Source organism: Dromiciops gliroides, chromosome 6, assembly GCF_019393635.1.
Source record: "Dromiciops gliroides isolate mDroGli1 chromosome 6, mDroGli1.pri, whole genome shotgun sequence".
Classification (NCBI taxonomy): Eukaryota; Metazoa; Chordata; class Mammalia; order Microbiotheria; family Microbiotheriidae; genus Dromiciops; species Dromiciops gliroides.
This window is the reverse complement of record NC_057866.1, coordinates 104,089,329-104,105,388: the sequence shown is the minus strand read 5'-3', so window position 1 is coordinate 104,105,388 and position 16,060 is coordinate 104,089,329. Positions and strand designations below refer to the sequence as shown.

At 40.8% G+C, this 16,060-nt stretch overlaps 1 protein-coding gene across 1 annotated transcript in view; it reads left to right on the top strand.

Moving 5' to 3' along the window:
• The first annotated feature begins 207 nt into the window (after nucleotides 1–207).
• Nucleotides 208–16,060, top strand: part of SPON1 (spondin 1) — a 378,636-nt gene continuing 362,783 nt past the window's right edge. The window contains exon 1 of the mRNA XM_043971364.1: nucleotides 208–1,007. Coding sequence (XP_043827299.1) covers nucleotides 785–1,007 — 223 coding nt within the window. The 5' untranslated portion in view covers nucleotides 208–784. The remainder of the gene's footprint in view (nucleotides 1,008–16,060) is intronic.

The window sequence follows — 16,060 nt, the reverse complement described above, 5'->3', positions numbered from 1 at the left end:
AAGAGAGAGCGAGTCTAAAGATAAAGATTACCCACAACTGAGAAGAAAAGCAGGCCCTTCCTTTCAACTTTTAGAACGACCGTAACAACAACCACCCTGCCTTCCCCCCCCCCGCCCCCCACACACCTTTTAAAATTCTGGCCTCTCCTCCCTTCCCCTCCCCCTCTAACCCCTCTATCCCGTCCACTTGGCGCACAGTGACCAGACTTTGGCCGGAAGGCGAGGGATGAATGTCGATGCTGTCAGCCCAGCTCACACGGTGAGCGTGGCTTGAGCCTGGCTGGATGTCTAGGAGACAGGCAGCGGAGGCAGCAGCGTCTTCCTGCGCTCTGTTATTTCACCAAACCTTGGGAATACCGCCGGGCAGAGTAAACATTACAACTGCTAATCACTAGCTCTGAAAGAAAACAGCGCTTCACTTGGGGATCTGGGCAAAATCAGCCCTCCTGCCTCCGCCTCCCTCCCCCCCTCCGCTCCCTCGCTAGCTCGCTCAGCCCGGCGGCAGCTGATTAGAGAGCAGGGAACATTCCCTCGCTGGCTCGCCGCTCTCTCCCTCTCTTTGTCTCTTCCTCCTTTTCCTCCCCCTTCTCCACTCCTCTTCACAGTTTCTCGCCCCTCTCGGGGTCTCTGCTCCCTGAGGGCGGGGGGAGCTCCTTCCTCTAAGGCTGGAGCTGACGAGCCGCTGCCCTGTTCAGTCGCCTCCCCTCTGCCCGGCTTTCTTCAGGGGGCATTTCCACAGCGGCGGTGAGGGCTAGGAGAAGAAAGTTGTGGAGCTCCTGAGAAGATGGGACTTTCTCCTTCGCCCTTCTCCTGGGCGCTCCTCACCCTGGCGCTGGCCCTCGCAGTGCTGGCGTTCCCCGATGAGACCCTGGACAAAGTCCTCAAGTCCGAGGGCTACTGCAGCCGCATCTTGCGCGCCCAAGGCACCCGCCGGGAGGGCTACAATGAGTTCAGCCTCCGGGTGGAAGGGGACCCGGAATTTTACAAGCCGGGCAACAGTTACCGGGGTAAGTGGTCTAAGCTCCGGGGCCGAGGTCACCCCCAACCCCGGCCACTTGGCCGGGCTATTCTGCCGCGAGCCTTCCTCAGGGAGGGTGGCTCCAGACCACTTGGGGGAGACGGGGAGTCGGCCCGAGAAGTTCTGAAGGTTCGTCTCCAGTGCCCGGAACGGAGGCAAAGGGTCTCTTGTTGCTTTCTTTCCCTAGTTTGCAAACTCGGAAAGGGCTTCTGCTGTCTGCTCTGGGGCAGTAGGGGATAGCGCAAAGGCGTTTTTCGGCCACCTCTCCCCAGCCGTGGTGCTCCGGGTGGAGTGAGCTGAGCCGTCGGGGGCAGAAGCCCGGCTTCTTCTCGCCTTCAGCTACTTGTGTAGCCGCTGGCTCCGGGTGACCCGAGTCTAGGGTTTGAGGACAATCAGGAAAGGGCGCTGGGGCCCGGGCATGGTGGTGGGTGTCCCTGGGACACCCTCGCTCCCCCCTTCTCCCCTAGTGCAGGTGAGCTCGCTAGGGCAGGGGCGGGACAGGGCCGGACGAAGCTCTAGGAGCCCCAGGGAAAGGAGCTGGGATTCCAACCCCGCACGTTTTCTTTCGGCTGCTGCTTCGGCGACTTCCCGGGTGGGGGCGCTTGTATTTTTCCATTCTAACTACCTGGCCTTTAGCAGGTTCACCTGGAATCTTTCCTCACCTGTGTCTGGAGTCAGTAAAGCCCGTGGAATTGATCTAAATACCCGGCGGGGGAGTCCCTTGTTTCCTTCTAGTGAGGGAAACCTTTAGCTACGAGGCCTGCAAAGCTGGCCGGAGGAGGAGTCACCTGTCAGGCCCTTGGTCAAATCTGGCGTCCCAGCAAAGATAAGAGGGAGACCTGGAGCTCATTTTCTGGAAGGAGTTGGGGGATCGCAGCCGATAGATCAAGGTCCCCCCGCCTTTATTTTGGCCCCATCTCTCAACGTGGGTCTCCAGTTAGCCCGAGTCTACCACTCCTCTGCCCAGTTGGCATTCCCACAAAATGGGGGAGGTGGGAGGAAGGTATTATCCCTGGAGGGGAGAAACCAGCTTTGGAAAAGCTGCTTGGTTTGAAAAGGGGATAAAGGGCTGCAAATAGTGAGCGGAAAGCCTGTCTTCTAAGAGGCAGGTGGGGACAGCGTCCTGGATGGGGAGGGAACACCCCTGTCTCAAAAGGGCTCCCCGAAAAAAGGGACCCGGCAAGTAAAGACTGGCTGTCTGGCATTCCTGGAAAGGATGCGCTAACAGCCGCAGAAAGTTTTGGGAAGGAATTCTACCAAAAGGGAAGGTCTTTTGCCTAGCCCTCCCTTTCTGGTCCCAAGCGTTCAGCTGCGTGTTTAGATGCGGCATTATTCGAGCCATTTGATTGATTTGATTTGATTGAGAGTCGGAGGCTGGAGAAACCCCGAGTCTTGCCGAATCGGCCAGAGATCCTTTCGGTGGCGCGGGGTGGATACAGCATTCTCTTCCCTCTGATCCTGGCCCCAGAGGCCTCGCTGCGCCCTCTGCAGTTGAGGATAAGATAATCACCGCCTCTGGCAGGTGAATTGTCTGTTTTCCTGTTACGTAAAAACTCACCTCAGAAGAAAAGGTGAGAAAGTCCAATGTAGAACATAGGAGCAGACAGGAAAGACCCAAAAGCTCTGGTGTGCTTGCCGACCTGTCTTCTGGGGCTACAGCAGTGTAGGTCCTCATCCCCTAACAGGATTTCCCTTCTGTCCCCCAGCTCCCAAACCTGAAGTAGGAGTAGTAATGGAAAACTAACTCTGTGTGTGTGTGTGTATGTATGTATGTATGTGTATATATATATGTATACACACACACACACACACACACACACACATATATATATAGGCTTAAACGGGAGAAGAAGAAGGGGAACAATTGAACAAATTTTACCTTCTGATGGAAGGGATAGCCTAGTGTATTTGATCTTTTTTTTTTTCAGTAAATTGGGGTTAAGTGACTTGCCCAGGGTCACACAGCTAGTAAGTGTCAAGTGTCTGAGGCCACATTTGAACTCAGGTACTCTTGAATCCAAGGTCGGTGCTTTATCCACTGTGCCACCTAGCTGCCCCTAGCCTAGTGTATTTGAGCCCAGATCTGCAATCAGGAGACCCGGGAACTAGTTACAGCTCCAACCCAAGTGGCCCTAAGGAATTTATTTTATCCTATGTGCTGGGGTTATCTCATCTGTAAAATAAGAGGAAAGAACTATATGGGCTTAGCAGTCTGATGAACTAGAATAAGCCCCATACTGGGAGTAGAGAGACCTGCTTTTGAGTTCTGGATACCATATTTTCTGTCCTGACCTTGGACAAATTATTTTAAGCTTTCTGATTCTTAGTTTCCCCACTTGTAGGATGGGTATAATAATACTTGTAGTTGCTCAAGGTTGAAGAAAAACTGCAAACCTTTAAGTTCTGTACTGTTATTATTTAACATCCCTCTCAGCTCTGACATCCAATAATTCCACTCAAACAGCACCTCCTTCATGAAGGTTTATTGGCTCCCTCGTCTGGAAGCATCCTCTCCTTCATCCTATAGAAATATATGTGTTTTATGTATATAATATAAAACGTTAAAACTCACATTCCAATTTATTACATTTATGTATATATGCTTGCTAGTGGGAAAGCCACTAGAGAGTAGAGGAATGTGGAAGGAAATTGTGGCATCTGAAAAAGCAGCACAGTCTTTGAGGACATCATGAGGAAAGTGGCCAACATCAGGGTGGACATATCTTTGAGTTATAGCCATCTTTCCTTTTCCTTTTTTTCTTGACTCTTGCAGTGATGTTGGGAATAATATTTGGTTGACATTGACTCTCCTTTCCTAAGTCCAATTTTCTGTTAGATCTTGTCTACTACTTTGGGTATGACTCTGACTTCTCTAAGCCAATAGAGGCTGAGCTCTGACCAGTCCATCCAGATTGGAAAGACTTTAAGCCTGGTGATAGGTTATGTGTTCATTGTGTGCCCAAGGACTTGCTTTATGTTGTGGCAAACATAAATAAAAAGGAGACAATACAGGGGTTTTCATCTTGGAATGTATTCACCCTATGAGTCTCATTAAGTCATTAATAAGTTTGGAGAGATTCATCTGTGGTCTTGCTGTAAAGGGATGGTTTTTTTCCAGCCAAACTCAGAGCATCTACTAAATTATATAGAGGTTGGTATCTTCCTCAGTGGAAGATTGTACCTACATAGCTGAAATAGCACACTCCTGAAGGATGGAGACCTATATAGCTTTATAGTACTCTAACATTTCAAAGAATCTATGACTTTATCTGTCTGGGTATTTCCTTTACTAAAATACCAACCTCCATTGTTTAAATGGTATGGTGAGTTTCAGTAACCTAACAATTTCAATTGACTTGGGAACCTTCTAGGGATGAGTTCTCCCTTTAGCTGGGTCAGACCTCCGATGATAGATTGTATGTCTTTTGTTGGCTTGGATCCTTTCCAGCTTGGAAAAAAACTATCCAAGTTTTGAGCTTTGTGGGTATCACCCTTCAGGAACCCAGGATGTCTTGGATTCCTACAGCTGCCTTGTTGAATTGGCAGAAAAATGGAGTTTGTGGAGCTTAGATGTGTCCTGCCATTTTTATTAGATTGCAATAGGTCAGGAATGAGGGATTATTTATCTTTGTATTTCCTCTGGCATTAAATGTAGGAATTTGTAAGATTTAGAGAAGGAAGAGGCCTAAGAAACCATGTAGTTCAGTCTCCTTATTTCACAGATATGGAAACTGAAGTCTAAAAAGGTTAAATGACTTGCCTAAGGTCACATATATCATAAATTTAAGAACTTGGATTTTAATCCAGATCCTCAGATTCCATATTAAGTTGCATTTCAACTATACCATGACCACAACAAATAAGTCTGTTGTAGGTAATTTATAAAGGTTTTAAATAATTAGTAACTCCTATTTATGCTTAACATAAAACATACATGTAGATAAACAATATATAAACATGTTTTGTACAATATATATATGCATTTGTATAATGATTTTCTTGTATCAACCCTATTAGGTAGGTAACAATATTATCCTCTCTGTTTTACAAAAGAGGAAATTGACTTGCCCAAATTTATGTTGTGGTAGAGTAGTCAGTAGTGGTTCAGATCCTAGAACTCTAGTCTTCTGAGATTAAGTTTGATGTGATTTCTTGCCATGCCTTTTGAAACAAGTGACTTAGTAATTTCAGTGCAGAACTGCATTTATTATGCCTGTAGCCTTTCCCCCTTTTGCTTCTGTGATCCTATTATTTTGCCCTTGGTTTATGTCATGACTTGCTTTATGTTGTGGCAAACATAAATAAAAGGAAGACTATACAGGGGTCTTCATCTTGGAATGTATTCACCCTATGAATCTCATGAAGTCATTAGGAACCAAATGGTGCTGACTTGGTTGATGTGACATTTTCTACCTGAGAGAGTTGGCTTGTTCCCTCTGAGAACAATTATATTAAAAGTAGTTCTGATGTGTTTTGTACAGCTTATTGGCTACTAAATTAAGATGCCATTCCTGTTTCTGCTAGTTTTTGAAGTGGGACAAGCACAAACCAACCACATAGAATTTGTAGATGAATGGTTTGTGGACTTGCCTTACTTCTCTCTTTGGGTTAGCATTGGCCTAATATGTGCCCAAGATAGTCTATCTTCTGTATATGTGTCTACATATACATGCATAAACACACACATATTTGTGTGTTGTAGTTTGTCCTTCATTCTCAAAGAGGACATCATCAGGGTGATGTCATGACTTGCAGCGAATTGGATTTAAGTGAGGGAGAGCTGTGCAAAGTCATCCACTTCAGTCTCTCTTCCAAAGCCATTTGGGTCTACTGGCAAGATTTTATATACATACATACATACATACATATATATATATACACATACATATATGTGTGTATGTATACATATCTATCTATCTATCTATCTATCTATCTATCTATCTATCTATATCTATATCTTGCAAGATGAGGAAACCAAAGCCTAAAGAAGTTAAGTGAATTATCTAAGGTCATACAGGTCTCCAATGTCAGGGCTATGACCTATACAAACAGCCTCTGATTGCCCCATGCTGAATAAAGACCAAACTCATTAGACTGCTGAACTGGATCCTTCACAGTCAGGATTTTTCACACTCATCTTTCTAGTTTTATATTATACAAGTCTTCCTTGTGAGATCTCTACTGCAATCAGATCATGCCCCCAAACATTTCTCTCTTTCCCTCTTCATTCCTTTGATTGCAATGTTCTTTTGACCTAGAATTCCCTTCTCCCATCTTGACCCACTCACATTCTACCCATCTTTTGAGGACCTGAGGAGAAGTTTTATATGACTTAGGTTTGTATAACTTATGACTTTATATGATCTTGTACATCATGCCACTAACACTTTGAGAACAAGGAATAAAACAGGAAAACAACTAATTGAATTATTTAGAATTCATTTACGTTGTTTAAAATATTTCTAAAATTCTCCTGTGGCTCTCAGTTTTCTGAAACTGTGCTTTTTACTTAAAGGTCAAATACTAATAATAGTAAAGTAGTTACATAACACTTTAAAGTTTTAAAGAAATTTTATATACATTATGTTTTTTTAGCCTCACAACAATCTTGGGACACAGGGGCTATGGGTGATATTATTTCCAATTTTACAGATCAAGGAATTAATGCCTTCCCTATGTCCACAAAGTTCATATGTGTCAGAGGCATTTGTTTCAGGTTTCTTTTCATTTCAAGTCCCACCCCTTGTTTACTATGCTGGACTGAGATGATCACCTTCCTTATTGATTGATGCTTCTGAGCACTGAACTGTCTCTATCAGAATGCTAATCATCTTATACAGAAATGTAAATTCTTCCCATAGCTACTTCTATGTATCTTTATATATATATATATATATATATATATATATATATATATCTTTCTGTGTCTCAGTCTCTTGTTTCTGTATTTCCCTCTCTGACTTTCTGTCTCAGAATTAGGTTATATCCCTATGTCTGCTGCTTACTTTTTTTTTTTTTGCAGGGCAATGAGGGTTAAGTGACTTGCCCAGGGTCACAGAGTGCTGTTTACTTTCTATGTGACCTTGAGCAATCATTTAAGTTCTCCATGCCTCAGTTTCTTTATCTGTAAATTAAGGACAATGATAACTGTTTACCTAATATGGTGACTTTGAGGGTAAAATGAGCTAATAGATCATTTGTAAGGTGCTTTGGAAAAGCTACCACACAATGCAAATGGAAGAGTTTGTTAGTTGCTAATTGAATATCTCATCTTGGAGAAAGCCACATGGATGGGAGATTCTCTACCACTCAGTCTTCGGTATTGGGCAAGTCATGGAATATTTTTCATCTCTGTTTCTGCATCTGTAAATAGAGAAGTTGGACTTAGATGATCTTTAAGGTAATTTCTGATTCTATGATTTGAAGTTACTATGGAAGAGTTTCTGAGTTGTGTCTAAGAAAGGAATAGGGACTGGGTCTGTGATTTCAGTAGTATAAGAAACTCCCTGTTAAGGAAAGTCTCTCTACTAATGTAGACCAACACCTTCCTTGCAACTGATAAATCTAGAGAGTTGACAAGAGCACTGAGAGGTTGTGACTTGTCCAGGGTCACACAACCAGTATATGTCAGAAGTGGGGCTTGATTACCAGTCTTCCTGTCTTCAAGCCTAGATGTATAATTCTTAAGGAATCAAGAAATATCTACTAAATACCTACTGTGTTCTCAGTATCAAACATTTCTATGCACTATAGCTTCTACTTTTTAGGCAATCAAAATGACACTCACATGAGTTATTGAGCATAAAGCTAACTAAATTCTTCCCACTCAAACCTTCTGACAAAGGTCAAGTTTCCCCGCTGCCATTTCGCATCTTTAAATTTGCTATTGAAGGGCCATCTCACTCTTTTTTTTTTTCCCCTCAAGGAACACTTCAATGTCTCTGATAACCTGAAGTATTGAGTGGCATTCCTTTATCTATTCCTCTATCTTCTTTTATATCATAGGAGCTCAATAATTTAATAAATTGCTGTATAGTAGAACATCTGATATTTGGAGCCCCAGGAAAATGAGTCATTCTAGTTTGCTGAAGCTTGTGGCATTGAGGCACAATTGGCTATTTTTCATCCCTCATATAATCTGAATGTTTTCAGTTATCATCTCTAATCACCATCACTGATCCTTTCCCTTGTCTTTTCTCCATAAAGAAGAAAGGATACTTGGTTATCACACAAGCATTCAGGGTATCAGGGCATCAAATATAGGACAGGCTTTATGTCACTTGCCAGAAAATGCAAAACACGAAAGACTTGCTTCTGAGACCACAAGCCTCTCTTCCTCTCTAGTGGGCTTCCACCTCCTCAGGGGAAACTCTATAGACTTATAATGCCACTACAGAGTTATGTTCCCTTTTTCCCTTCCATCAGAGGAAAAGACTTAGTGTTACTAGAGAATGACCCTAGATCTATATAATCCACATAAGTCATAGTACTTGTGAAGAGCAAAATTCAGGTTTACTTCTCTGCACTAGTGGTATAAACACAAAATGGAAATGGATCCCTTTTGACTGCATGTTGACTAAGAAAACTACAAATGAACATTATATTTTATCTCATTTTTAGTTATTTTTTCAAACATTTCCCACTTACATTGTGGTCTCATTCAGATCACACTTGGCTTTGGGCCTAGAGTCGGACACTTCTGCTCTGCACTGTGGTTCTGTTTGCTCATTGTTTCTCCTTGGCTCAGGTTCCTTGTTGGTTTAAGAATCTGGCGTTGTTTAGGGAAAGGTACCAGACTCAAAGTCAGAAGACCTGTGTTTAAATTCCAGCTTAGCTATTTGCTACCTGCATGACTTTGGGCAAGCCATGAGTCTCAGGTTGCTCATTATCCTAGCTCTCCTCTCCCTTCCCAAGTTTAGCCAGTTTATTAGGTATGATCTTTTTGTCTATTACTCTTTTCTGTAGTGTTCTAAAACACAAGAGTGTACTGCATTGTAGCCAGAGAGTTTGGGAGATAAAAACAGCACCTACCTTGCAGTGTTATTGTGAGGATCAAATGAGACCATATTTGTCAAGGGCTTGGCACAGGGCCTGGCGCATGATAGATGCTATATAAATGCTTGTTGCTTTCCCTCTTACCCACAAATAGGTGGGGCTTTTTGAGCTACTTGCATGTCCAAAACAAATCAGACAGTCTGAATGTATCAGAAGGTAAGATACCAAGGTAGCAAAGGTTTTACTTTTCCTAGTACTTGGCTTTGTTCATAATAGCCAGTCAGCAAATATCTATTAAAGGAATGAGTGAATGTTTTATTAAATAAATCAATTGATATTTACCAAATACTTACAACTTACTGAATGTAATGCAACTGGAGCAAATGTAAAGGGAACCAAGTTTTTCAGTGCTTTTCCCTAATGGCAGAATAATGGGTAATTAGATATTTTCCCACTCGGCAACAATCATAAAAGGCACACGGTTTTTGAGTTGGAAAGGATTGCAGAATCTATATCTGGCCTCTTCCAAAAGACATTCCTACTACAACATTAAGGAACAAGTGACCATTCAGCCTGTGACTGAAGAAGACCCCCTCTAGGGGTGGGGAGGTGCCTCTAGTGACCCTTCATTTCCCTTATAGATAGCTCCAATTTTTAGGAAGACATTTCTGACATAAAACTTAAATTGATTTCTTTGCAACTTTGTTGCTGATTCTGCTCCCCAGAGGAAAATAGAACAAGTCTTCTTCCACTCCCATGCGACAGCCCTTCAAGTACTTGAAGACAGCTATAATGTTTTCCTCAGTGTTCTTTTCTCCAGGCTAAGTATTCCAAATTCAATTATTTTTCATATGACATGGACTAAAGACTCTTCACCATTCTGGCTGCCTCGCTCTGGTTGTCCTCCAGTTCACCAATGTCCTTCCTAACTTGTGGTTTCAGAACTGAACTGAACACAATACTCCAGATGTGTTCTGACTAGGGCAGAGGACAGAGAGAGGATTACCTTATTATTCCTGGAATATATGCCTCTCAATGTAGCCCAAGATTGCATCAGTTCTTTTGCCTGACATAGCATACTGTTGGCTCATGTCGAGCCTGCTGTCCGGTAAAACTCCTAATCTTTTTCAGATATATTGCTGTCTAGCCACGTCTCCTCTATCTTGTATTTGTGAATTGATTCTTTGAATCTGAAGGAGACTTTACCTTTAACCTTTTGAAATTTGACTTTATTTCATTTGGCTCAATGTCCTTGCCTGTCAAGATCTTTTTGCTACTCCAAGAATGCCTTTCACTTCTGTATATTTTTATTGCCAGCAACTTGATCTCTATTTTGTTTCTTTGGAAAGATTCAAGTTTTTCTATTCTGACAATTCTTTGTGCAGGACAGAAATTAGGCTTGCATGATTCTTAATTTCTCTATTGAACCATTCAGGAATATCCTGCTGCGGTTCAATGTTCTCTTGGATTCCATAGGGTTCTCTCTCTCATCAAGTATTGATTTATTTTCCATTGTCTCGCAATACTTATTCAAATATGTTTGGACTTATGTAGATGTCCTGGAGGCCAGATTCCTTTCTGTTATTAATTTTCTCCTAGTTGATTTATCTGCTTGTGTTCAAAGTTTTTAACTGAATTTCTTCTTTTATTAGATTTTCAGTAATTTCAGCTCCTCCCTCCTCACCTTATTTTGCCCTATCACTCTCTTTCCGACTCTTTCCCCTTTGATGTTGGATCACCCAAAGACTGGACCTCAAAGCTTTTCCTCATGCTAGGCAATTCATTTTTCATCAGCCTTAGTCCCCAAGGGAATTGCTGGGGGATAGACTGGCCTCAGCTGGATACAAGTCGCTTTTACTTCAGGCCCTCTCCCACGTATTGGCATCCTTCCCAGATGTTCTTTTGTTCTTTAACAGTGCATAGCAGCAGAGCATGCTTTTACTTTCCTATACTACCTCCTTCTCTGAATGGAGTGTGTCTGTGACAGAGTTGAGTTCTACTGTTCGTTGCCACAGAATGGAGAGGTGGGGATAAGGGAAAGGGGTGTGCTATGCTGGCAGAGACTGCAGCAAGGGAATTGCTAAATGGATACCAGCAATCCTACCAGAGCTTCCTATTTTTCAGGTCAGCTTTGTCACACCTTGGGAGCTGATAGGGAAGGGGGTGCTCAGCTTTGAGGAATTAGCCTTTCTTGCTGCTAACTCATTGAGTTGTTCACTTATTAAGGCTCTCAGTGTCTTAGCCTTTGGTGATGGCTGGAAATACTTTGCTTCTTTCATATATATCTTATTTTAGAGAATTTTGAGAGGTTATGAGGATTGGAGAAAACAACTAAATGTCCATCTTGTTGGTCATGTGACCCTGTCAAGCTCTTCTAAAGTTCTATCATCCAATGTGTCATCTGTACATAGTATGACATCTGGCCTCCAATGCCACAATTATATCTGTCATAGTTGTCATCTTTACATTTGATGAACATACCAACTATACCTTTATCCAAATCATCAATAAAAATATTAAACAGCACAGGGCCCAATACTGATCCTTGGGTCATTTTTTTCTGCCAGGCCATTATTGAACCACCATTGACAACTATTATTCCAATGAGATTGGCATATTATAGGGAAAGGAAAGGGGGAAAGAGTACTTAAATAGTGCCTATTATGTGATAGGGACTATGTGCTAAATGTTTCACAAATATTATCTCATTTTATCCTCGTAACACTTTTGAGAGGTAGGTGCTGTTATTATCTCCAGTTTATAGTTGAGGAAAATGAGGCTGAGAGAGGTTAAGTGACTTGTCCAAGTTCACACAACTAAATGCCTGTAAGCCACATTTGAACTTGGGTATTTTTGATTCCAGGCACTGCACCATCTAGTTATTACTATCAGGCAACATTTTGAACTTAGCATGAATTTTTGAGTTTGCTTCTGTTTGATTGTTCTCCACATTTTTGATAGACAAAAAAACTATACTACTTCACAATAACTCACAAAGCTGCTGAACTTCAAATGTCCCCTTCCCCAAACAGACTTCAGGTCTTTGTCAAGATAAAGGGCCATATTTATTGTATGTCTTCTGGTGTAGTACATGATGCTGGTAGAGAAAAGCTGGACCATAGTAACCCTTCCTGACATGAAAGCCCTAGTTTCCACGTGCCTAATTTGTTTGTGTAGCTTGAGGCCCAGGGCTAGGAGAGATGGGGTCACTTTTTATTGTCGAATTTATGTATTTCTTAGCCATTTACCATGTATAAGATGTACTACTGTTTTATTAGGTTCCTATATTTTAAAAAATATGTCACTGACAAAGTTTTTCAGCTTTGTGCCCCTCATGCCATTATCCCTATAAGCTTTGTGGCTTTTACTGTGCAATTTTGCATTTTTTATTGTTCGGTCATTTTCAGCCATGTTCAACTCTTCATGACCCCATTTGGGGTTTTCATGGCAGACATACTGGAATGATTTGCCATTTCCTTCTCCAGCTCATTTTACAGATGAAGAAACTGAGACAAACAGGGTTAATTGACTTGCCCAGGGTCACACAGCTAGTAAGTGAGTCCAGATTTGAACTCGGAAAAATGTCTTTTTGACTCTAGCCCATGGGCTCTCTCCACTGTTTCGCCTAGCGGCAATTTTGTGTAGTCTGGTGCTTTTGAGGAATATACATGTTGTGTTATAGTAGAACTGCTTGTATTCTAAGTTAATCAAATTATATTATGGTATAGTCTATATCTCTCCATGTTTTCTTTAAGAATAGTAAGAGACATTTTATTAAACACTTTACTGAAATCTTGGTATTAGGCCTGCAAAAAATGGCAATGATCGATCTGGCATGACCTATTCTTTTTTAATTTAATATTTTATTTTTTTCCAGAATTATATGTAAAACCATTTTTAACATTTAAAAAATTTTGAGTTAGCAAAGTTTTAAAAATGAATGTTAAAAAGTGTTTTTATATGTAACTGGGAAAAAATAAAATAACTAAATAAAAAAATTAGCAACCCCCTAATTTTTTTGAGTTTCAAATTATTTTTCTCCTTTTCTCTCTCCTCACTCCCCTCCCCATTGAGATGGTAAGCAATTTGATATAGGTTATAGATGTACAATTATATAAAACATTTTCATATTAGCCATGTTATGAAAGAAAACAAAAAAAAGAAAAAGAAAGTAAATAAAAAGTGTACTTTGATTTGCATTCAGATTCCATCAGTTCTTTCTCTGGATATTCATCATAAATCTTTCAGAATGGTCTTAGATCATTGTATTGCTGATAATAGTTAAGTCATTCACAGTTAATCATCATGCAATATTGCTGTTACTGTGTACAATGTTCTGGTTCTGTTCATTTCACTTTGCATCAGTTCATGTAAGTCTTTTCAGGATTTTCTGAGAGCATCCTGCTCATCACAGTAGTATTCACTCCATCATAATCATATACAACAACTTGTTTAGCCCAATTGATGGGCATTCCCTCAATTTCCAATTCTTTGTTACTGCAAAGAATTGCTATAAATGTTTTTGTTTATATAAGTCCTTTCCCTTTTTTTTTCCTCTTTGGGTACAGATCTATAAGTGGTATTGCTGGGTCAAAGGTTATCCATGATTTTATAGCCCTTTGGGCATAGTTCCAAATTGCTCTACAGAATGGCTGAATTGGTATAAAAATTCACCCAACACTACTTTAGTGTTTTAATTTTCCTGCATTCCCACCAACATTTATCATTTTCCTTTTCTGTCATATTAGCCAATCTGATAAGTGTAGGGTGATAGTTCAGAACTGTTTCAATGTACATTTCTCTAACCAATAGATTTAGAGAATTTTTTTATATGACTATAGATAGCTTTGATTACTTATCCTGAAAACTGCCTGTTCATATGCTTTGACCATTTATCAATTGAGGAATGGCTCTTATTTCTATAAATTTGACTGAGTTTTCTATATATTTGAGAAATGAAGTCTACTAGAGAAACTTGCTGTAAATTTTTTTCACAATTATGATTACTATGTAATTTCCCTCTGTGATGATTGGAATGACACCACCTGCTGGAGACTTACTGTAGAAAAGCTCCGCGATGAAGTGAAGGTCTTTGAGGGCAAGACCAGGAGTCTTTTCTTTGGTGTCAGGAAGTGACGTTTGCTTGTGGGAAGAAGAAGGGAGGAACCTGGTGCTCTGACTGGCTCTCTTTTTCCTGAGGACTCCGGTGGAGAAGGGAGCTATAAATGCGCTCTCCCTTTAATAGATAGATGAATGTAGGCCTTTCTCTCTTTACCAAATTCTTATTCTCCTTAATAAATGCTTAAAAGCCTAACTCTTGCTAAAGCTTATAATTTATTGGTGACCACTCATTAGATATTTTAGACAGTTTAGCTAGAATTTTAGCCCTTAACACCTCCATCTTCTTTTCCTGTTTTTCCTTCTGTCTCTGTCTGTGTCTGACTCTCTATGTCTTTCCTTTCACCCTGTCCATTATACCTTCCCCAATGTGCCCTCCCTTTTATTAGCACCCCTTCTCCTCCTGCTTTCCTAAAGTGTAAGATAGATTTCTATTCCCAATTATGTGTGTATATGTTATTCTCTCCTCGAGCCAATTCTGATGAGAGTAATTTACCTCATACTTGTGCTATCTCTATGTATACTCCTTCTAAATGGCATGGCCTATTCTTGATGAAACCTCGCTGACTCCATTTTTATAGATTCTCTACCTATCTCTTTAATGATCCAATCTAGAATTTCCCTACAAATTGAAAATAAGCTTACTGTTTTTTGTTTTGTTTTTATACTTTCCTCCAATTCCTGCTTTTTTTGGGGGGGGGATAGGGAAGGGAAATAATTAGGGCTTTTTCCCTTTTCCAGTCCTATTGTACTTCTCCCATTCTATCTTTCAGTTATCCTTGATACTTATTTAGAAATCTCATTTATATATTCTTTCAGTATCCGAAGATGTGGTTTATCTGGATCAAGTAACTTAGATTTATCACAGAAGTTGGGCACTCTTATTATTTCCTTATTTGTATCAACTCCATGGTAATAATTTTTCTTCTATCACTTCTTTTTTTGGGGGGTGTGAGGCAATTGGGGTTAAGCGACTTGCCCAGGGTCACAGAGCTAGTAAGTGTCAAGTGTCTGAAGTCGGATTTGAATTCAGGTCCTCCTGAATCCAGGGCTGGTGCTCTATCCACTGTGCCACCTAGCTGCCCCTATCACTTCTAATACAAAAGCCATTTTTTTTTTATAGAGAAGAGAAAATTTACCAGGAATTGAGTGACCCTTCTTTCCCTTGATTGTTATCTTAATTGTATCCACCTCAGACAGTGGTCCCATCCCTTTATACACCCTCCTCTTGTCCCCAATATAGCTTTAACAAAACCTGTGGTTGTCCTTAAATTTCCTTGACATCAGTCCATTCCTATTTCAATATTCTTGTCATTATATAGGACAGTGCCATGTTCTTATGTTTGTGACCCATTTTTATTTTCATCTTCTACACACATTTTCTTATTTAGTTGGAAATTTAGTTAGCTCATTTAGTTGGTATTTCTTTGATTCTATTTCTTGTTCCTCCATATCTGTTTCTTCAGACAGTACCTATTTTTCCTTCTTATTGGAATGACTTCTTTTTGTGGCTTAAGAATTTCATTCTTGAGTTTCCTAGACCTCCTGGACTGGCTTTCCTTATAGAATTTTACTCCATGGAATCTTTCCTAATCTTTTCTGAACCCTTTGAAAACTGCTCTCCCCAAATCTAGGATGCATACATCAACTTTCTCCCCTCCCTCTTTTCTCTTTCATAAACTCTAAAGGGGAGTGGCCACTTTGTCCTGAATGAATTTCAGTGGCTCCCTACTACCTTCATTATAATTAAAGAAATCCTTTGTTAGGCTTTTAAAAGCCTTTACAACTTGGTCACTTCTTACCTTTCTAGTCTTCTTAAATGTTGTTCCTCTTCAAATACTCTACCATCCAAAAATACCAGCTTCCTTGCTTTTCCTTGCAAACACTATACCATTTCCTGAATCTTCTGTGCATTTTCACTTTTGTTCA